We start from the raw sequence: 24,835 nt of genomic DNA on the forward strand, positions 1-24,835 counted from the left end.
CAGACACATCCACAACTGGAGTGTTGCTCCCTTAAAGCATCACACTCTTTTTGTGGTGAAGGGACTTGCATAATTCAGTGAATCTCTGAGCCATGATGTGAAGGATCATCCAGGTCATAGAGAAGAGTTCTGACAAAACGTGGTCCACTGGAGGAGGGAATGGCAAATCACTGTATTATTTTTGCAATGACAACCCATGAACAGTTGTTGTTTTTAAGTTGCTCAGTCGTGTTCAACTCTTTGTGACCCCATGGACTGCAGGATGCCAGACTTTCCTGTCCTTCACCATCTCCTAGAGCTTGCTCAGATACATGTCCATTGAGTTGGTGATGCCATCCAAACATCTCATCTTCTGTCGTCTCCTTCTCCTCCTACTTTCAATCTTTCCCAACATCAGAGTATTTTCCAAAGAGTCTGGTCTTTGCATCAGGTGGCCAAAACACTGGAGTTTCAGCTTCAGCATCAGTCCTTCAAATGAATATTCATGACTGATTTCCTTTAGGATTTACTGGTTTAATCTCCTTACAGTCCAAGGGACTCTCAACAGTCTTCTCCAACACCACAGTTTGAAAATATCAATTCTTCAATCCTCGGCCTTCTTTATGGTTTAACTCACATATCCATATGTGACTACTGAAAAACCATAGCTTTGACTATATGGACCCTTGTCAGCAAATTAATGTCTCTTCTTTTTAACATGCTGTCTAGATTTGTCATAGCTTTTCTTCCAAGAAGCAAGCATCTTTTAATTTCATGTCACTTCAGATCAGATCAGATCAGTCACTCAGTCATGTCCGACTCTTTGCGACCCCATGAATCACAGCACGTCAGGCCTCCCTGTCCATCACCAACTCCTGGAGTTCACTCAGACTCACATCCATCGAGTCAGTTATGCCATCCAGCCATCTCATCCTCTGTCATCCCCTTCTCCTTCTGCCCCCAATCCCTTCCAGCATCAGAGTCTTTTCCAATGAGTCAAATCTTCGCATGAGGTGGCCAAAGTACTGGAGTTTCAGCTTCAGCATCATTCCTCTCAAAGAAATCCCAGGACTGATCTCCTTCAGACTGGACTGGTTGGATCTCCTTGCAGTCCAAGGGACTCTCAAGAGTCTTCTCCAACACCACAGTTCACAGTTCAAAAGCATCAATTCTTCAGCGCTCAGCCTTCTTCACAGTCCAACTCTCACATCCATACATGAGCACAGGAAAAACCATAGCCTTGACTAGACAAACCTTTGTTGGCAAAGTAATGTCTCTGCTTTTGAATATGCTATCTAGGTTGGTCATAACTTTCATGTAGGGAAAGGCAAAAAGATATGACACTGGAAGATGTGCCCCACAGGTCAGAAGGTGTCCAATATGCTATTGGGGAAGAGTGGAGGTCCATTACTAATAGAGCATGGTTAATAATGGGAAACAAAAGGGAATTCATTGGTTTGGAAGATAGAAATCTGTGGACACTTGATTACATTTTAACAACCACCATGACAATGAAAAATGACATCCAGGTTGTGAGTTCTCTTTCCCCTCTGCATTGAATGTTATTGTTTTACTCCATTCCCCATCATTCTCTTGCTTGCAGGATGTTGTTCCTTCTCTGTCAGTCAGACAAAACATACCTGCCATGGCCCAACTCATGGTCTTAATATATATCAATATTGCTTTAGCTAGCTGATGGGTTTTCCATATATATATATATATACACATGTTTCCATATATATTAACTTTGACCAAATTTTTACTTTTTCAAATTATTACTTTTTCAAATTATAGTATGAATTTGTATATATATTTCTATTATACTAGATCTATTTCTAAATATTCTTATGTTTATAATCTACCCAAATGCTATAAATCTTTTTTCAGTGCATGAAAATCTCCCCTTCATGGTTAACAGCCTTGTTGTGGTGAAAGGGCTTGCACAAGTCAATGAAGTTATAAGCTATGCCATGCAGGGCCACCCAAGACAGATGGGTATAGTGAAGATTTCTGATAACACATTGTCCACTGGAGGAAGGAAAGGTAAACCCTCCAGTATTCTTGCCTCGAAAACTCAATTAACAATATGAAAATGCAAAAAGATATGACACTGGAAGATGAGCCTGATCAGGTCAGAAAGTATCCAAAATGCTACTGGGGAAGAGCAGAGGGCAATTACTAATCACTCCAGAAAAAATGAAGTGCCTGAGCCAAAGGGGAAATTACCTCAGCTATGCACATGTCTGGTGGTAAAAGTAAAGTCTGATGCTGTAAAGAACAATATTGCAAAGGAACCTGGAACGTTACGTCCATGAGTCACGGTAAATAGGACACGGTCAAGCAGGAGATGGAAAGAGTGAACATTGACATCTTAAGAATTAGTGAACTAAAATGGACCGGAATGAGCAAATTTAATTCAGATTATCATTATATAGATAACTATGGGCAAGTATCCCTTAGAAGAAATGGAATTGTCATCATGGTCAACAAAAGAGTCCAAAATGCAGGAACGGGGTGCAATCCCCAAAATTACAGGATACCCTTCATTCCCAAGGCAAACCATTCAACATCACAGTAATCCAAGTCTATGCTCCAATCTTTAATGTTGAAGAAGCTGAAGTTGACTGGTTCTATGATGACTTACAAGACCTAAATCTAATACCAAAAAAAGAAAAAGAAAAAGATATCCTTTTATACACAGGGGATTAGAATGCAAAAGTAGGAAGAGATACCTGGATTAACAGGCAAGTTTGCTCTTGGAGTACCAAATGAAGTAGGCAAGGCAAAGGTAACTGAGCTTTGTCAAGCGAACACATTGGTTATAGCAAACAATCTTTTCTAACAACACAAAAGATGACTCTATCCATGGAAATCATGAAAAGGTTGATAGCAAAAGCAGATTGAATGCATTCTTTGCAGCCAAAGACGGAGGATCTATACACTCAGGGGAAAAAAAAAAAAAAAAAGACCTGGAGTTGACTGGCTCAGATCATGAGCTCCTCATTGCAAAAGTGAAAGTGAAAGTCATTCAGTCTTGTCTGATTCTGTGAATTCTCCAGGCCAGAATACTGGAGTGGGTAGCCTTTCTTTTCTCCAGGGGATCTTCCCAACCCAGCGATCAAATCCAGGTCTCTCACATTGCAGGCAGATTCTTTAGCAGCTGAGCCACAAGGGAAGCCCCGTCATTGCAAAACTCAGGCTTAAATTGAAGTAAGTAGGGAACAGCAATAGGCCATTCAGGTATGACCTAAATCAAATCTCATGATTATACAGTGGAGGTAACACATAAATTTAAGGGATTAGATCTGGTATACAGAGTGCCTGAAGAACTATGGACAGAGGTTCATAACATTGTAGAGGAGGCAGTAACCAAAACCATCCCAAAGAAAAAGAAATGCAAGAAGGCAAAGTGGTTGTCTCAGGCAATTTATATTTAACTAAGGAAGAAACAGAACGGGAAGGCTGGGGGAAAAGTAAAGATATGCTCAAGTGAATGCAGAGTTCCAGAGAATAGCAAGGAGAGATAAGAAGGCCTTCTTAAATAAACAATGCAAAGAAATAGAGGAAAACAATAGAATTGAAAAAACTAGATATCTCTTCAAGAAAGTTGGAGGTACCAAGGGAACATTTCATGCAAGGATGGGCATGATAAATGCCAGAAACTGTAAGGACCTAACAGAAGCAGAAGAGATTAAGAAGAGATGGCAAGAATACAAGGAAGAAAACCCAATCAAAAAATGGGCCAAAGATCTAAATAGACATTTCTCCAAAGAAGACATACAGATGGCTAACAAACACATGAAAAGATGCTCAACATCACTCATTATCAGAGAAATGCAAATCAAAACCACTATGAGGTACCATTTCACACCAGTCAGAATGGCTGCGATCCAAAAGTCTACAAATAATAATGCTGGAGAGGGTGTGGAGAAAAGGGAACCCTCTTACACTGTTGGTGGGAATGCAAACTAGTACAGCCACTATGGAGAACAGTGTGGAGATTCCTTAAAAAACTGGAAATAGAACTGCCTTATGATCCAGCAATCCCACTGCTGGGCATACACACTAAGGAAACCAGAAGAGAAAGAGACACGTGTACCCCAATGTTCATCGCAGCACTGTTTATAATAGCCAGGACATGGAAGCAACCTAGATGTCCATCAGCAGATGAATGGATAAGCAAGCTGTGGTACATATACACAATGGAGTATTACTCAGCCATTAAAAAGAATACATTTGAATCAGTTCTAATGAGGTGGATGAAACTGGAGCCTATTATACAGAGTGAAGTAAGCCAGAAGGAAAAACACCAATACAGTATACTAACGCATATATATGGAATTTAGAAAGATGGTAATGATAACCCTGTATACAAGACAGCAAAAGAGACACTGATGTATAGAACAGTCTTATGGACTCTGTGGGAGAGGGAGAGGGTGGGAAGATTTGGGAGAATGGCATTGAAACATGTAAAATATCATGTATGAAACGAGATGCCAGTCCAGGTTCAATGCACGATACTGGATGCTTGGGGCTGGTGCACAACCCAGAGGGATGGTATGGGGAGGGAGGAGGGAGGAGGGTTCAGGATGGGGAACACATGTATACCTGTGGTGGATTCATTTTGATATTTGGCAAAACTAATACAATTATGTAAAGTTCAAAAATAAAATAAAATTAATTAAAAAGAATACAAGGAAGAACTATACAAAAAAGGTCTTCATTACCTAGATAACAACCGTTGCGTGGTCCCTCACTGAGAGCCAGACATTCTGGAGTGTGAAGTCAAATGGGCCTTAGGAAGCATAGCTACAAACAAAGCTAGTGGAGGTGATAGAATTCTGGCTGAGCTATTTAAAATCCTAAAAGATGGTGCTTTTAAAATACTGCACTCAGTATGTCAGCAAATTTATAAAACTCAGCAGTGTCCACAGCATGGGAACAGGTCAATTTTCTTTCCAGTCCCAAAGGAAGAAAATGCTAACTATCGTACAGTTGTGCTCATTTCACATGCTAGGAAGATAATGTACAAAGTCCTTCAAGGTAGGCTTCAGTAGTACATCAATGAAGAACTTCCAGGAGTACCAGCTGCATTTGGAAAAGACAGAGGAACAGAGATTAAATTGCCAACATCCATTGGATCATAGGGAAAGCAAGATAATTTCATAGAAAATCATATAATTTTTCTCCACTGATTATGCTCAAGCCATTGACTTTGTGGATCACAATAAACTGGAAAATTATTAAAGACATAGGAATACTAGACCTTACCTGCCTCCTGATAATCTTGTTTGTGGGTCAAGATGCAACACTTAGAACTGGACACAGAACAACTGACTGGTTCAAAATTGGGAAAGAAGTACATCAAGGCTATATGTTGTCACCCTGATTATTTAACTTATATGCAGAGTACATCATGCAAAATGCCAGGCTGGATGAAGCACAAGCTGGAGTCAAGATTTCCAGGATAAATATCAATAATCTCAGTTATTTAGATGACACCACCTTAATGGCAGAAAGTGAAGAAGAATAAAGAACCTCTTGAGGTAGGTGAAAAAGGAGAGTGAAAAAGCTGGCTTAAAACTCAACATTCAAAAAATAGAGATCATGTCATCTTGCCCCATCACTTCATGACAAATAGAAGGGGGGAGGTTAAAAACAATGAGATTTTCTTTTATTGGGCTTCAAAATCACTGTAGACAGTGACTGCAACCATGAAATTACAAGACACTTGCTCCTTAGAAATAAAGCTATGACAAACCTAGACAGCAAATTAAAAAGCAGAGACATCACTTTGCCAACAAAGGTCCATATAGTCAAAGCTGTGATGTTTTTAGTAGTCATATTCAAAAGCAGAAACATTACTTTGCCAACAAAGGTCTGTCTAGTCAAGGCTATGATTTTTCCAGTGGTCATGTATGGATGTGAGAGTTGGACTGTGAAGAAAGCTGAGCACAGAAGAATTGATGCTTTTGAACTGTGGTGTTGGAGAAGACTTTTGAGAGTCCCTTGGACTGCAAGGAGATCCAACCAGTCCATTCTGAAGATCAGCCCTGGGATTTCTTTGGAAGGAATGATGCTAAATCTGAAACTCCAGTACTTTGGCCACCTCATGCAAAGAGTTGACTCATTGGAAAAGACTCTGAGGCTGGGAGGCATTGGGGGCAGGAGGAGAAGGGGACGACAGAAGATGAGATGGCTGGATGGCATCGCTGACTCGATGGATGTGAGTCTGAGTGAACTCTGGGAGTTGGTGATGGACAGGGAGGCCTGGCATGCTGTGATTCATGGGGTCTCAAAGAGTCCAACACGACTGAGCGACTGAACTGAAATGAACTGAACTGAACAGATTGAGAGTTGGGCCATGAAGAAGGCTGAGTGCAGAAGAATTGATGCTTTCAAACTGTGGTGCTGGAGAAGACTCTTGAGAGTCCCTTGGATTGAAATGAGATCAAACCAGTCAATGTTTTTACAAGGAGTGTTACAAAATGTAATAATGATAATACTTGTTTCCTTTTATATCTTATAAAGTGAGGAGAAGGGCATTCACTTATTGAAATATGTATTAGTTTAGGGTTTTATATCCCTTTTGTCATTATTTGTCAAATAATTTTTTGATGCTTCTAACCTTGTTTGCAAGACAAGTTAGCTAATATATGGAAGTCCTTAATACAGTACCTTCTCAACACATTAGAGATTTAAAATCAGCAGAGTTCAATTTATTGATGCTTTATTGATCTGCCACTGTACTTGTTTTGATAAGACTGAATGGAAACTATCCAGCTGAAAATTTTCCACACAGCAATAATATTGAGTTATATGTTCTACAGTTGGCAGTCTTAGATGATTATGGCCCATTGTAGGACAAGCTATATAGATGTTGAGTGACACAGATAGAGGTGAAGGTTTTAACCATGGGAAGATGCTGCAAGTTAGAGGAGTGTTATATAACATGAACAGAGGAATCTGACGTCAGTGGACGTCATCTGACAGTAGCCTTCTGTGTTGTTTCAGCTTGCCTCTTCCTGGGCATAATTCTTCACCTGCGATGTTTGTAAATATTAGTATCTTGATATGTTAGCATTTCTATGGACCTTCATATAAACATCAAAAGAAACATAAATCACTAAGTGATTCCAGATAAATGAAAAAGAACTGACAGATAATTTTCACTCCTTGCAGTTCTGATGTTGAGTGAAGTGAACAGATGCTATCCTCTGCTTGGTGCTGAGACCAGCAAAGCAAAATGGGCAACATTTACCAAATAGTATTGCTTCATTGATTGTAAAATTTGCTAATTCAACATTGAGAGATATCAGAATATTTTTAAAGCTTTCTTCATTCATAAAAAACATTTATTAAGTGCTTCCTTATGTACCTGGCACAAAGTTATGAGGAAAATATATAAGTGAAGAGGGCCAGGGAGTGACAGGACAGTGAACTGCAGAAACTGAGTGTCAGACGGTGTTGCAGACACAATATAATAAGGCTGTACAAATACAGGGAGGCTGCTTTAGATTGTATGGTGAGGGAAGAATTTCCTGCAGTGCTACCCTGTGAGCTGGGACCTGTTGTCAATATTTTGGAGAAGAATTGTCAAAGGCCCTTAGTAAAGAGGAAGCCTGGAATGTTGGATGTACAGTGAGGAAGATTTGGATGGGCAAAGATAAAACTGAGAGGAAGCAGGAGCAGAACACACTGATCAAAGGAAGGTTTTCAACCACATGTAGATCTGTTTAGGGAGAGCATGTTGACTGTTCCCCAAATCTCACCCAGATAGCTGTTTAACCCCTTGCATCATCTCCAGTGACTCCCTCCATTAGACTATCAAACAGTTAGTGTGCCAGGTATGAATCTAAATGTGGGTAGTATGAAAGGCGTGGCCAGGCCTGCCCTCACAGAGGATAATTCAGTGGAGAAGAAATAAATGATTACAAGTATCAAGAAGTCCAAGAGGTAAGTGAAATGTATCACTGGTATTTATAACAAAATAGGGTCAACCTAGCCTACAGACTAGGTCTAAAATCTTGTAGTAATGAAATAGTATTTCATCTTACATATTTCACTTTAAAATGTCATTCCAAGTTTCTACTACAATAATAAAATAGATTAAAAATGCAAATTTACTTATATATAATATATAATAAAACATATATCATCCTTTATAATTTTCTGTGTCCTTTCATATGCATTATCCCACTTAATATTCACAATGCTTGTTATTATTATTGTTCACAATAACAATATCTGCTATTTTTAGTATTCACAATACCTATTTTACTACCATCTTTTTAAAGATGAATAAGCTACAGTCAGTCTTAAAGGAAATCAGTCCTGAATATTCATGGGAAGGATTGATGTCACTGAAACTCCAATACTTTGGCCACCTGATGTGAAGAACTGACTCTTTGGAAAAGACTCTGATGCTGGAAAAGATTGAAAGCAGGAGGAGAAGGGGACGACAGAAGATGAGATGGTTGGATGGCATCACTGACTCGATGGACATGATTTTGAGCAAGCTCCAGGAGTTGGTGAAGTACAGGGAAGTCTGGCATGCTATAGTCCATGGGGTCACAAAGAATCAGACACAACTGAGCAATTGAACTGAACTGAAGCTAAAGTTGTGGAAATTTAACTGACTTGTCTACAGTCACAAAATGAATTAATAATGTAGGCAGTTCTAGTCTTTTTTGATACTGCTTAGATCACCAAAGTTTGGGCTGGTCTGAGCTAAATATAATAAAACTATTTACCCAACAGCACCAGGCCTTTAGTTCAAAAACAAAAGGAAGAGAGGACATAGCATCCTCATTCTTAAGAAATATAGGATCTATTTAGGAAGATGTTCAGATAAGTACCAGATAATAAATTGGGCAGAAATTCTGGGTGTACACAAAGTTATGGAATAATCAGAGTGGTATGGGATTATTCTATAACCTCATCTTGACAGAAATTTTAAAACTGGGCATACACATAGGTTGTATGGTTATATTTTTGTACTTTTCTGTTGTGAAATTCTGTTGTTGTTGTTGTTTTCCCTATTTTCAAAATGACTGCCAATCAATAATCTTACCCACATTTCCTCTGAGTTTATTACTTAGTTTAGAAATCTATAGTGTTTCTCCATTGCACAGATAAATCTCAGCTACTCTTTTTTTCTCTCTGCTGAAGACATCTGCCAGGACAAATCCAGAAAACTTTACTCAGCATTCTCTAATTATTTTATTCCCAGGTCCAAGCCTGATGCCAAGCTTTCTGTTCAAACAACCTCTTCCTGGAATGCTAAATTGTTGACCTTTAGGAAAGCTTCATTATTTAACCTTCTTCTATTTCTTAGAAAATCAGAAAATTCTATTCAAATGCAACCCTGAATATGCTGGCTTACGTTTTCTGAACACTGAATGTTCTGTTTCTCTCATACAGTGCAATGATTTTATTTTTCTGACTTTTGCATGATGTCAATAAATGTTTAGTTTTATTAATATTGATTATTTTACATTATGTTTTACAATGAATCAGCACCTGGAATACTATTGCATAAAAGTACATGATCATTCCAAATACTATCATTGTCATTACACATATTGCATATTGAGTTTCTTTCCCCTTCCACTATACCTGGAAATATTTTCTATGTTAATTAAAAGTTATGAATAATACATGTCAACCAACAAGTAATTAAGAAACAAAAGAAAAGTATACAACTTCAGTTATGTATTTAAGCTTTAGTGTTAATTGTCTTACTCTTCATGGCTGTGAAGGATCGCATGTAACATGCTGAAGAAAAACAATTGCCAAATCACCACTTGGTAGCAATATGCCAGAGCCTGTGCTAAGTGTTTTTTGTATGCCTTTTTATTTTCACTTTCACATTAACTCTACAAATAATTAATCTGCAACATAAACTTGTTTTCTAGAAAGTCAGTGAAGATCAAAGGCACATTTTTAATAGGAACTGATGAGAAACATCTTTGTAGAAAATGAAAAATACTTACGGGAACCAGAAATTTTTTAATCTCTTCCAAAGCGTGGCTCATACGTGAATAAGCCTCCCCCGGTGGAGCAAACACTTCAATTAATACATGAAGTTCATCACTCAAGTGGGCATACTTGGCTTCCCCACTTTTTCTTAATTCTTCTTCCTGTGAAAAAAGTTATTTTTATAAATACAAATCCACTCATTTTACATCAATTTAACATTTACTGAGGAGATGACAAAAGGATATAATCTAAGCAAATTTTCCCCAAATGGAAAGTAAAAATCTGGCATAAGTCATTTAAAGACTTCAAAATAATTTTAAGAGTTTGATTTTTTTTAATCTGACATAATTAGCTGCACATTTTAATCAGCTAAATGAAAAATACTAAATCCCCAAAAAGAAGCGATAGAAATGCCATTAACTCCACTGGAAGAAAAGTATTGCTTTTGTGTCTGACAAGTAATCATTTGCAGGCAATGAACCCACGATGCCACTGTTCTTTAAGAAAACCAGAATTTTATAGATACTTTCTGAGAGGTGGTGAAATGGTTACTTGCTCTCCATGAAAGTGAGCAAAACAGAGGCCTCTTTCACAGGCTCATTCCCATGGGAATAGGTCCTACCCTCACTCTGCTATCATTTGCCACCTCATACAGGAGTAAGTTAAAGCAATGGTTGTTAAGCATTATGTTGACCTTGATTCTGAGTGAGCTGCATACCCAAGATTTTTGTGAGCACTGCAACTGAGTTATTACACATGACTGATCAGTTCAGTTCAGATGCTTCTGACTTTACTCATGTGTGCAAAGTTTTTCACTCATGTTGTCTCTAACCTTTCAATAACATTGCATAGCATTCACATAATTCAAATTAGGATATTGAGTTTAAAAGACTTAAGTAACCTCAGCAAAGTTGGGATTCAAGTCCAGCTCATTTTGCAAGGATTTCAGGGAAGTAAAATTCAGTGAAAAATTAACATATGCTTGCTCAGTCATGTCTGACTCTTTGCAACCTATAGGTTTTATCCTACATGGCTCCTCTGTCCATGAGACTCTCCGAGAAATAATACTGGAGTGGGTTGCCATTCTCTGCTCCAAGAAATCTTCCCAACTCAGGGGTCAAACCTAAGTCTCCTGCATTAGAGGTGGATTGTTAATCTGCTGAGCATCCTGAGAAGCTCAAAAGTTACCATAAATAATATTAATTGTATTTTATTTTTCTTGACTCTCCTTTCCCAAACTAGCAATTGATTCACTAAATTTCAAAGGATTAAAAAAAAAAAAAAAAAAGGATTGCTGCTGATTCCTGCTTCTTGGCTGAACATATAATGAGAGTATCACTTCAGGACCTTTTCTGTCAGACAAGCTTTCTGAGAAATCTGAAATAATTCTCATTTTGAACTTACAAAAAGATTAAGCCCTGAGCGTTTTCAGTGGGAGAACTGACTGCAAGACCCCAGACTACCAGAGAACTAACCCTAAGGAGTTTCCAATAGCGAGAACTCACATAGAGGAAACCACTTGAATATAATATCTGGTATCACACAACCTGTGCAAGACTCCTCATCTAAACAACAAACAAAACAAAAATACAAACCCAATCATCAGCAGACAGGATTACCACTTCACTCAGCCTTGTCCATCAGAGGAAAAACAAACAAAAAAACAAACAAACAAACAAACACATACACACACACACACACACACACACACACAAAACTGAGCACGAAGCTCACCCTATACAAAGCTTACACAAACAACTGGACCAACCTTAGAAAACCAGAAATAAAAAGGAAGGAAGAATTCATCCTTAAAGCCTGAGAAAAGGGGACCTCAAACACAATTTTTTTTTTAAATGATAAAAAGGCAGAGAAATACTACACAAATGAAGGAACAAACTAGAAACACAAAAGACCAAATAAATGAAGAGGAAATAGGCAAACTATCTGAAAAATAATTCAGAATAATGATAGTAAACATGATCAAAAACCTTAAAAACAGAATGGAGAAAATGAAAGAATCAGTTAACAAAGACCTAGAATAGTTAAAGAAAGGGTGTACAATTGCACTCATCTCACACGCTAGTAAAGTAATGCTCAAAATTCTCCAAACCAGGCTTCAGCAATACGTGAACCATGAACTTCCAATGCTCAAGCTGGTTTTAGCAAAGGCAGAGAAACCAGAGATAAAATTGCCAACATCCCCTGGATCATAGAAAAAGCAAGAGAGTTCCAGAAAACATCTATTCCTGCTTTATTGACTATGCAAAAGCTTTTGACTGTGTGGATTGCAATAAACTGTGGAAAATTCTGAAAGAGATGGGAATACCAGACCACCTGACCTGGCTCTTGAGAAACCTATATGCAGGTCAGGATGCAATAGTTAGAACTGGACATGAAACAACAGACTGGTTCCAAATAGGAAAAGGAGTATGTTGAGGCTGTATATTGTCATCCTGCTTATTTAACTTATATGCAGAGTACATCATGAGAAACGCTGGGCTGGAAGAAGCACTAGCTGGAATCAAGATTGCTGGGAGAAATATCAATAAACTCAGATATGTAGATGACATCACTCTTATGGCAGAAAGTGAAGAGGAACTAAAAAGCCTCTTGATGAAAGTGAAAGAGGAGAGTGAAAAAGTTGGCTTAAAGCTCAACATTCAGAAAACTAAGATCATGGCATCTGGTCCCATTACTTCATAGGAAATAGATGGGGAAACAATGGAAACAGTGTCAGACTTTATTTTTCTGGGCTCCAAAATCACTGCAGATGGTGATTGCAGCCATGAAATTAAAAGATTCTTACTCCTTGGAAGGAAAGTTATAACCAACCTAGATAGCATATTGAAAAGCATAGACATTACTTTGCCAACAAAGGTCCATCTAGCCAAGGGTATGGTTTTTCCAGTGGTCATGTATGGATGTGCGAGTTGGTCTGTGAAGAAAGCTGAGAAGTGAAGAATTGATGCTTCTGAACTATGGTGTTGGAGAAGACTCTTGAGAGTCCCTTGGACTGCAAGGAGATCCAACCAGCCCATCCTAAAGGAGATCAGTCTTGGGTATTCATTGAAAGGACTGATGCTGAAGCTGAAGCTCCAATACTTTGGCTACCTCATGCGAAGAGTTGACTCACTGGAAAAGACCCTGATGCTGGGAGGGATTGGGGGCAGGAGGAGAAGGGGATGACAGAGGATGAGATGGCTGGATGGCATCACAGACTCGATGGACATGAGTTTGGGTAGACTCCAGGAGTTGGTGATTGACAAGGAGGCCTGACATGCTGCAATTCATGGGGTCGCAAAGAGTCGAGCACAACTTAGTAACTGAACTGAACTGAAACATAGACAAACAAAACAATCACAGAAATTAAAAATACTCTAGAAGGAAACAATAGCAGAATATCTGAAGCAGAAGGATGAATCAGTGAACTGGAAGATAAAATGTTGGAAATAACTTCTGAAGAGCAGAATAAAGTAAAAAGAATGAGAAGAACTGAGGATAATCTCAGAGACCTCTGGAACAAAATCAAACACACCAGCATTCAAATTATAGGGGTCCCAGAAGAGTAAGAGAGAAAGAAAGTGTATGAAAAAAAGTTTTGAAGAGATTATAGTTGAAACATTTCCCCAGCATGGAAAAGGAAATAGTCAATCAAGTTCAAGAGGGACAAAGAGTCCCATACAGGGTAAACCCAAGCAGAAATATGCCAAGACCCATACTAATCAAACTAACAAAGACTAAACACAAAGAAATAATACTAAAATCATCAAGGGAAAAGCAACAAGTAAAACACTAGGGAAACCCCATATGTTTAACAGCTGATCTTTCAGCAGGAACTCTGTAGGCCAGAAGGGGATGGCAGGATATATTTGAAGTATGGGGAAAATGTACAACAAAGATTACTGTACCCAGAAAGGATCTCATTCAAAATTGATAGAGAAATAAAAAGCTTTTCAGATAAGCAAAATTTAAGGGAATTCAGTACTGGCAAACCAGCTTTAAAACAAATGTTAAAGGGACTTATATAGTCAAGAAACACAAGAGTTAGAAAAAGATCTGCAAAATCAACCCCAAACAATTAAGAAAATGGCAATAGGAACATATATATCAATAATTACTTTAAACATAAATGGATTAAATGCTCCAACCAAAAGAATGGATACATTCTTTTGGCAGAATGGATACAAAAACAAGACCCATACATATGATGTCTGGAAGAAACACACTTCAGACCTAAAGACAGATATAGACTGAAAGTGAGAGGATGGAAAAATATATTCCATGCAAACAGGAAGCAAAAGAAAGCTGAAGTAGCGATCCTCATATCAGACAAAATAGACCTTAAAATAAAGATTACAAGAGATAAAGAAGGAAACCACATAACCATCAAGGGATCAATCCAAGAGGAAGACATAGCATTGTAAATATCTAAGCCCCCAATATAGGAGCACCTCAATACATAAGACAAACACTAACAGACATAAAAGGAGAAATTAATAGTAACACAATAATAATCAGTTCAGTTCAGTTCACTCACTCAGTCGTGTCCGACTCTTTGTGACCCCATGAACTGCAACACGTCAGGCCTCCCTGTCCATCAACAACTCCTGGAGTCTACCCAAACCCATGTCCATTGAGTCGGTGATGACATCCAACCATCTCATCCTCTGTCACCCCCTTCTCCTCCAGGCCTCAATCTTTCCCAGCATCAGGGTCTTTTCAAATGAGTCAGCTCTTCCAATCAGTTGGGCAAAGTATTGGAGCTTCAGCTTCAACATCAGTCCTTCCAATGAACATCCAGGACTGATCTCCTTTAGGATGGACTGGTTGGATCTCCTTGCAGTCCAAGGGACTCTCAAGAGTCTTTTCAACATCACAGTTCAAAAACATCAATTCTTCAGTGCTCAGCTTTCTGTATAGTTCAACTCTCACATCCGTACATGACTACTGGAAAAACCATAGCCTTGACTAGATGGACCTCTGCTGACAAAGTAATGTCTCTGCTTTTTAAAATGCTGTCTAGGTTGGTCATAACTATCCTTCCAAGGAGTAAGTGTGTTTTAATTTCATGACTACAATCACCGTCTGCAGTGATTTTGGAGCCCTCCAAAATAAAGTCAGCTACTGTTTCCACTGTTTCCTCTCTATCCCCATCCATTTGCCATGAAGTGATGGGATCAGATGCCATGATCTTAGTTTTCTGAATGTTGACCTTTAAGCCAACTTTTTCACTCTCTTCTTTCACTTTCATCAAGAGGCTTTTTAGTTCCTCTTCACTTTCTGCCATAAGGGTGGTGTCATCTGCATATATGAGGTTATTGATATTTCTCTGAATAATAATAATAACAATAATAATACAAGACTTTAAAACCCCACTCACGCCAATGGACAGATCATCAAAACAGAAAATTAATTAAAGAAACACAAGTCTTAAATGAGGCACTAGATGAGATGGATCTCATTGATATCTTCAGGACATTCCATTCAAATGCAGAAGAATACACCTTCTTCTCAAGTGCACATGGAACATTCTCCAGAATAGATCACATCTAGGGTCACAAATGAAACCACAGTAAATTTAAGAAAATTGGAATTGTGTCAAACATCTTTTCTGACCACAATGCTATAAAAGTAGACATCAATTACAAGAAAAAACCTGTAAAAAAATACAAACAAATGGAGATTAAACAATACGTTTATAAATAACCGATATGTTACTGAAGAAATCAAAAGGGAAATAAAAAAATGTCTATAAAAAAATGACAAGGAAAAGACAACAACTCAAAACCTATGCAGCAACAGCTGTTATAAGACGGAAGTTTATAGCAATACAATCCTACCTGAAGAAACAAGGAAAACACTGAATAGATAACCTAACTGTACACCTAGAACAACTGTAGAAAAAAGAACAAGAAGCCTCAAAATTAGTAGAAGGAAAGAAATCATAAAGAACTGAGCATAAATAAATGAAAATTAAATGAAAGCAACAATAGTAAAGATTAATAAAACTAAAAGCGGTTCTTTGAGAAGATAAACAAAAGTGACAAACCTTTAGCCAGACTCATCAAGAAAAAAGAGAGAAGAATCTAGTCAACAAAATTAGAAATGAAACAGGAGAGGTTACAACAGGCAACACAGAAATACAAAGGATTGCAAAAGACTATTATGAACAACTATATGGCAATAAAATTGATAACCTGGAAGAAATGGACAGATTCTTAGAAAAGCTCAATCTTCCAAGACTGTACCAGGAAGAAATAGAAATTATGAAGAACCCAATTACAAGCACTGAAATTGAAGCTGTGTTCAAAAATCTCCCAAAAAACAAATGCCCAGGACCAGATGGCTTCACAGAATTTTATCAAACATTTAGAGAAGAGCTAATGCCTATCCTAAAACTCTCAAAAAACTGCAGAGGAAGGAACACTTCCAAACTCATCCTATAAAGGCCACCATCACCCTGATACCAAAACCAGACAAAGACAACACAAAAAAGAAAACTACATGCCAGTATCAATGATGAACATAGATGCAAAAATCCTCAACAAAATATTATCAAATGGAATTCAGCAAGACAGCAAAAAGCTCATACACCATGATCAGACTGGGTTTATTCTAGGGATGCAAGAATTATTCAGTTCAGTTCAGTCACTCAGTGGGGTCCAACTCTTTGTGACCTCATGGACTGCAATACACCAGGCTTTCCTGTCCTTTACCATCTCCCCGAGCTTGTTCAAATTCATGTCCATTGAGTCAGTGATGCCATCCAACCATATCATCCTCTGTCATCCCATTCTCCTCCTGCCTTCTGTGTTCCCCAGCATCAGGGTCTTTTCCAATGAGTTGCCTCATCACAGCAGGTGGCCACAGTATTGGAGCTTCAGCTTCAGTATCAGTCTTTCAATGAATATTCAGGATTGATTTCCTTTAGGATTGACTAGTTGGATTTCCTTGCAGTTCAAGGGACTCTCAAGAGTCTTCTCAAGGACCACAGTTTAAAAGCATCAATTCTTTGGTGTTTAGCCTTCTTTATGGCCCAGCTCTCACATCCATACATGACTATTGGAAAAAGCTAATTATTATTAAATTAATTTAAATGTACTACTTTACTCCAAGAGATCATACATTTGAAAACTACTCTAAGCCAAAGAGCTCATGCGTTTCAGAATAAGAAAAAAAATCAAAATCACCATGTCTATGTTCTTGAATTTTAACTTTCAAATGAATCATACAGCACATCAAATGGATGATATAACTCTGAAAGAACACATGTCATATTAGCTTCGACAGTCCAGATTCTGATCATGGGTACTAGAGCAAAAATTGCAACTCTTCCCCTCAATAGTATATAAATTATGATAAGTGACCTCACTAGTTTTGACCTTCTAATTCTTCAATCGTAAAACGATGATAATAACAATAATAGCATTAATCAAACATGATTTGCTAAATATTATTATGCTAAATATCTAAGGTTCAAAACAATATAAAAACAGATATGAACTAACAAAGGCGATGCATTCAAATATCCTAATTATCCTCCTGAAAACTCTACCAGTGCCAGGAATAAGCTAAACAATAAAAGAAATGTTGGAAACACATAATACATAGTACACAAAAGTTTTATATTTTGGTTTTTACTTTAGCAATTACTCTTGTTATATTTTATCCTTAGAGTTATAATTTACTGAGTGTTTTCTGCAGATTTTTTTTTATTATTATTAATGCCCAGAGAACTTTCTTTTAATACAAATCCTCTTCAGTAATAAATAAGTCTCTTATCTGTACAACTTTCTCTGTCATGAAATTCAAATAGAAACAAATGAATTATTTATACCTTGGGCTGAATGGGATTGTCTGAATGATTAATTGAAAAGCATTTGTAACTACACTTATGTAGAAATTCTTTTCTAGTACGTTCATCCGTTCAAATTGCATCCTCACATAGGGATTTTGTACAAATGTATGTATGTGTATAAATGTATATATATATATATGTGTGTGTGTGTACATATTTGTCTGTGGTAGAGATGCAATGGCTGACCCTGAAGAGGATCTCAGTTACTTTTGCCTTTGCCTTGCTCCCTGAGACTAAACAGGCAAGAACTCTCCTAGATTATAGCATCTGTGGCCCAAACAGTCAGCTCTGTGAGGAAATCTTGTCAGAGCTGTACCCTCACTCCTTTTTCTCGGAGCAATTTTTTGTTTTTCCCCCTCCCAGAGTCTTTAATTTAAAAAACTTCTGATTGTAAGTACTTTCTCCTCTCTTTGAAAAGTACATAAACCCTTTGGAAGATATAAGTTAGGCCTTTTGTCAGTTTTATGTCCTAGGAATGTCTTTCTCCTTTTAAATGCAAGCACCAAAACAGGCATCTGTCTTCTAGTTTCTGTGAGGGGATGGTAGAAGCCTAACTTTGGTAGGGGCCTTGCTCCAGGTTGCAAAACTACTTCCTGTCATAAAGATATGAGAAGTTTGCTTTTTCCTGGATGAACCCAATTAGCTAACCAATAATTATGCAAAGTTGGGATGCTCTCTGTGTGCTATCAGGACCTCTTATTTGGGGATTACTTGTTTTTTACATTGAGAACAAGTATGTAATGGTTTGTATCTGCTTGGCTATAAAAGGATGAGATCTCTCCCTGTCTTTTCATCTCTTGATGAATGGCCCATGATGCCCATCACATTCAGATCTAATGCTTAATAATAATAAAAGCATCTTCTTCTCTACAAAAAGAGTTCTTTTTGTAGACACAATTCTGGGCCGGGAGAAGATTTTCTTATTACATAAATTCCACCAATACTCTTTATAACAGATGCTGTGCATACTCTACCCATATTCATTGACTTCATTATCTTCATGTAACCAGCATTTATTTATTTTCTTGCTGGAGGCTTGATCTGGCCTTGAGGGATAGCCCTACTTAAGCACAGAGCAGGGAAGACACGCCAGGACTCAACTCTCTATGGACCAGTTGTCAACTAGTGATTGGAGAGAGCCAGCTTATAAACACCTCAGCCTGCTCCTCCCTTAGATGTGGTGCCAGCCATAGTTGCCCCATATGTTTGGTTGCTTAAGTTCAACTGCTAAGCTTCAGCTGCTTCAAAGAAAGCTTATCAGTTGCACAAAGCAACTGCTCTGTGCACAAGTGGAGGTATGTCTTTAGCCTGTTTGAGAATGCACATTACATGGGTTTCCTTACGTTTCTTATTTTACTTCCTTACTCCTATACTGAGGTTTCCAGAGTTTTCCTTCCAAATAAACTTCACATAACTAAATTTTTCTACATTGTCCTTGTCTAGGGGAACTCAAAGCAAGACAATACAGTAGTTTAAATTAAGGATAGATGACGGAAATCAGAAATTTTGTACAGAAAGATTAAATACAAAGCAAAGTACATGAATAGATAAAGATTATGAAGGAAATATCAGAGACATGTAAAATAGATCCAGTAAAGCTGATATGTAATAGTAAGAATTACACAAAGAGAAAACAAAACATAAGAAAAATAAATAAATAATAGAATAAAACTTTTTGCAGGATGCAGAATATAAGTGTTTACCTAATTCTATTCTGAACTTAAGAGAAAAGAGCCAAAGTGAGATGCATTTCAGGAAAATCCCTGAATTTTAAGAAAAGCAAGAATAAGCAAGCAAAAAAAATGAACAGAAATAAAAAATTACTATATGCCTCTAGAGCTGATCCAAAAAGGGAAAATATACAATCGACAATGGACTTCCCATGTACAAAATTTCAGATTTAGAAACAAGGATAGTAGGTTTGCCAGTGAGTATGCACTAGGTTCTGTGCTGAGGGCAACTTTCTGTTTACTGCCCCTGAAACAATCCAGGGCCTAAGAGTCTTCTGGAACACCAAGAACTGTCTGATTTCAGTTTCTGGGGCCATGGATGCTGATGATGTCATAAGATGATAATTCATTATTTTAACTATTCCACTATAATTTATGGCATTTGTTATGCTCTTCTAAGAAATACAATGTTCAGACTACCTGGAATTTGTCTGTTGAAAATTTTCACCACTGAAAAAGACAATGCCTATTCCCAAGAAGGCCCAGTAGTCTAGAATTCATGAGGAATTAAACTGTCTTGAGTGTATGGCGACTAAAGCAAAAAGCAAAATGAAAGATTCTTGACAAGACATCGTTAAAGATGGAAGCATGCTTCCAACTCTTTGAGACCCCATGGCTGCCAGGCTATTCTGTACATGGAATTCTCCAGGCAAGAATGCTGGAGCGGGTAGCCATTCCCTTATCCAGGGGATTCCCGATCTAGGGATTGAACCCAGGTGACCTGCATTGCAGGCAGATTATTTACCATTTGAGGCACCAGAGAACTGTATTTTACAAATCACTTAGAATGTTGATTCTCAGGGGGGCTGTATCCTGTTTCCATTTCAAGAAAACATATCTTCAAGGATAAAGTGTCTTAAGTAAAACCTAAACAGGAACCTGTTGAATTGGAATAGGGCTGTGGGAGAAAATTAAGAAGTGAAAACAACTAGTGAGCTGGTGAGGGGATTTCATTCAGTACAGTCACTTTTGACCCAGTAGATATGGTCAGATTTGCTTCTGAGCCTCATGATGCTCTAGCCAATGATGGAAAAGCAAGTACTAGTGAATCCCAGTTGGTAAGGAGCAAAGCCAAATGACTGGTTCTAAGAGAAAATGTGGAGGTGGGATATCAATTTGGGGAAGGTCACCTTGCACAGCCATTACTGTCTGTAGAGGAGATAGCAACAGGATACCAGACAGCAATGACAAGGGTGCTGAAGCCAGAGATAAAAAAAAAAAAAAAATAGAACAAAAGAAAGGCCACAAAACCTGCTGAAGACATTCAGAGGACCCTAGAGAGGCTGTCTCCTGCCCTTGAAAGGAAAGTAGCACACAAGGCAATTTGGCCTTGAAGGTAGGATTTGGAAGGCTTTACTTTAGACAATGCATTATGCTGTTCATCAAGCAGCCAGACCGAGAAGCAAACACATTAGGACTTATAAAGTGGCTAACCACTGAATAGAATACTTGTGGTGTCAGCACAGAATGGCATCCAAATTTACAACATATGGATGCAAAATTAATAAAAGGCACAGACAGAATAATCATTTTGACACTTTTAGCTTTCTGTAAAAAAATTTTCCAGATTATACCAGTTGCTACTGACAAGCCTCTGCTGACATATTGTATACCTAAAATTCAATGATTTCCACATGGCATTACAGGATTTTTTCATCTGGTGCTGGCTGAGCTCAACAGCTTCATCTTCTGCATGCCCTCTGCAGATACTCACTAGAAAAACCTTACCTTTCTCTGAAATCATCATCTGCTTTCAACCCCCTGTGGACTTTTATTCGGAACAAATATATTCATCCAACTCCACATAGTCAGCAACATAGAAATGATTGCTCAATAGAATCTTAACTGCAACACCTTCTAAATATGATTATATCACAAATACTTGGTATTATATTACTAATATTGATAGTATACTTCAACAGAACATTTGGTTCCATGGATCCTTGAATACTAAGTGTTTTGCTGTTGGCATCATGTATGTGTGATTGGGGAGTGGATTATGGCAGAGTATACATAAATGATGTTTCTTAGATCATATCTAAATCTTAATAGAAAGTATAATCTCTATATACTTTCATATTAATTGCTTTATTCAAATAAATGGCTAAGTTTTCTGTTACCTGGTAATAAATACTTTCCAAAGGAAATGGGGAACATAAAAATTTGATCTTATAGATGTTGTCACTTTCCCTTTCTGTCCTTCATATTGTTTTAGCAAAAGTATACTTGATAATGTCTAAAAGGAAAATTTATTTTATAGACTAGACAAAAGAATGGAGAGAGTGAAGATATTTCTATTCTCTTCAAATAATTCAATTACATGGAAAGACTATATTTGTAGTAAGTGAATGTTAATTTTTAAAATTTTTATTTCTGATGAGTTTATCTCTGTTTCATTTTTATAGACTACAAAATGTTCTATCAGTGCTGGGAAATAGAAACAGCACAGAACCTCTGAAACACCTCAGAATCAAAGCAGAGTGGAGGCACTGTGTACACATACCTCTAGAACTCACTTCCAAGTGCTGCAGTTTACTAGGAATCTGAGCTTGGGTGTTTGGCACTGGAGCAACTATAAAACTTCTCCTGGATGTGGAAAGCCCTTCTGCATTTTTTTTTTTTTAAGTCTGTGAAATCAATGTTTTTGGAAAAGCATAAGGAAAAGTAATGAGCTCAGGACCTAGACTTGGACTGATCGTGACACTTTATATTGATCAAGGTTTGTTCTGCTTCATAGCACAGAATATGTCTTTCCCAGGAGAGGAGTTATTCCCGTCACTAATCCTGACAATTGTTACTTTCATGGTATGTCTGAAAATTTTCAATATCACCTACATACACTTAAGTGAATTTAGACTCACTCTTTCTTTATCTTAGGGCAACAAACCTTTTTGGATGTTGCATAAACACAAAAGTGGAGTCATAATGGTTTGATGTACTAGTGTTTGTCCTATAGCACTGGTACAGGATGTATGTAAAATATAAATAGAATCTATTAATCCAAAGTATTAATCCAACCTCTTAGCACAGTCCCCTCTCTGTCCCTGCTGGTCCAAGAGCAAGGATATGGAGTTAGCAAGGATGGAAACATTTGGAGAACATGGGTCAATGCAGGGAGGCTACGATGGCCCTCTAATCTTTCACACACACACACACACACACACACACACACACACACACACACACAGCATATTGTATACTAAATTAAGAGTATATTTTCAGCTGTCTTGCCCCAGTGCTAACACTGCTAGGCTCTTTGGGGAACAAAACAGAACATATATTGACTGACCACAAGATGCTGGGACTATACCAAGGATTTCCTCATCTGTGATTTAGTTAAGCTGCATCATAGGTTGGGCTTCCCAGGTCACTAAGTAGGCAAAGAATTTGCCAGCCAATGCGGTAGACATAGGAAATGTGGGTTTGATCCCTAGGTTGGGAATATTCCCTGGAGGAGGGCATGGCCACCCACTCCAGTATTCTTGCCTGGAAAATCCCTTGGATAGAGGAACCTGGCAGGCTACAGTCCACAGGGTTGTAAAGAATTGGACACGACTGAAGTGACTTAGCACGCAGCTCAATATCTGATTTATGCCAAGTTTCAGCAAAGCAGATAGCACACTACTTTCTATGAATGGAGAATCACTACAGGAATCGATTTAAAGTTGAGGATACAAAATCGCTTTGTATTGATTGGGGGTCCTCTTACTGTAACACTATGATTAGAAATGCTGCATATATTAGAAAAAGTTAAACACATTTCAAAATAGCACATACTTTTGAGAGAGTACTACAAAAGGCAAACTTGAAATTGTCCAGAGTAGAAAAAGTTTACTGAAAACCAAGATTAACAACGAAACAAAGTAAGCTTTAGTGATATCAGTGATTAAATTTTGGTAAATACATTCACTTCTAAACGTAATGTAAGTCATTCACAGAATCTGTTTATATTACTTTAAATTTATTAAATACCAGTGGAATAATTTGGCCTTTCCATGAAGCACAGCCATCAGGATCCATGAAAATATTAATGACACATACAAAAGATGAACTAAAGTGACACTGGGGTGAACAGATATTAGAATTGAAAAGTTTTTGGATTGTTGTTTCAATTTTCTTTGTGCTTACCACTAATGCATCTATTTCATCCTTAGGTTGAAGAGAGATGGATTCTGTGGCATTGCCTTTACTGAAAGAAGTTTATTTGAGACATTACTTGAAAGGAGCATGGGGACATTTGAAGCAGAACAAAGATAAAATTAAATTTTAGCACATTATGGCACTGTACTAACTTTAGATGAAGCACAGGAGGTATAATTTTTCTTGACCTCTCTAAGGTGCTTACCCAACAGTTAGAACATCTGCCGTCAGTAGACAGAAGGTGAAGACTATAGAAACCATTCATTTATGCTACTGTTCCCTATATCTACATTAAGTTTAGTGACTATAATGTTTCTTTCTTTTTTTTAATTTAATTGTAGGTGTTTAATACTTTTCTTCATGAGTCCCCCAGATTTTCCAGTATTGAAAGTTGGACCATGTGTAAAAGGAGATGATTCTCTCGGGTATGAGTGCTTTTCTTCATCCATTGCTATCATGGCAAATAATGAATAAAGTAAGAGCTAAGATATTTAAAAATATCTGTTACTCAACTGGAAATTGGAGAATTTTACTGAGAAAAATGCATCTTCAAATCTACTAATTTAATACCATAAATACCTGTCATGTCTACCATTTCTGTCTATAAAAATTGCTATGATAATGTTATAAAATTAGTTTTATCTAATTTCCTTTTTATTTTAATCTATTAAATACTATATATTTTGTTTTGAAATAAATTATTTATCAGAACATTTAAATTATCAGATCAGATCAGTCGCTCAGTCCTGTCTGACTCTTTGCGACCCCATGAATCGCAGCACGCCAGGCCTCCCTGTCCATCACCAACTCCCGGAGTTCACTCAGACTCACGTCCATCGAGTCAGTGATGCCATCCAGCCATCTCATCTTCTGTCGTCCCCTTCTCCTCTTGCCCCCAATCCCTCCCAGCATTAGAGTCTTTTCCAATGAATCAACTCTTCGCAAGAGGTGGCCAAAGTACTGGAGTTTCAGCTTTAGCATCATTCCTTCCAAAGAAATCCCAGGGCTGATCTCCTTCAGAATGGACTGGTTGGATGTCCTTGCAGTCCAAGGGACTCTCAAGAGTCTTCTCCAACACCACAGTTTAAAACCATCAATTCTTTGGCGCTCAGCCTTCTTCACAGTCCAACTCTCACATCCATACATG

The 24,835-nt window shown here is 37.7% G+C and overlaps 1 protein-coding gene across 12 annotated transcripts in view; it reads right to left on the reverse strand.

The window, feature by feature from the left end:
- Positions 1-24,835, reverse strand: part of KHDRBS2 (KH RNA binding domain containing, signal transduction associated 2) — a 768,231-nt gene that overhangs the window by 348,917 nt on the left and 394,479 nt on the right. For all 12 annotated transcript variants that reach the window (XR_003508070.1, XR_003508065.1, XR_003508069.1 and 9 more), the window contains exon 4: positions 9,975-10,121. Coding sequence is in view for 7 of the 12 variants with exons in the window: in XM_027524587.1 (XP_027380388.1) it covers positions 9,975-10,121 (147 nt within the window). In the remaining 5 variants the exon portion in view is untranslated. The remainder of the gene's footprint in view (positions 1-9,974; positions 10,122-24,835) is intronic.

Source organism: Bos indicus x Bos taurus, chromosome 23 (assembly GCF_003369695.1).
Source record: "Bos indicus x Bos taurus breed Angus x Brahman F1 hybrid chromosome 23, Bos_hybrid_MaternalHap_v2.0, whole genome shotgun sequence".
NCBI classification, from domain to species: Eukaryota; Metazoa; Chordata; class Mammalia; order Artiodactyla; family Bovidae; genus Bos; species Bos indicus x Bos taurus.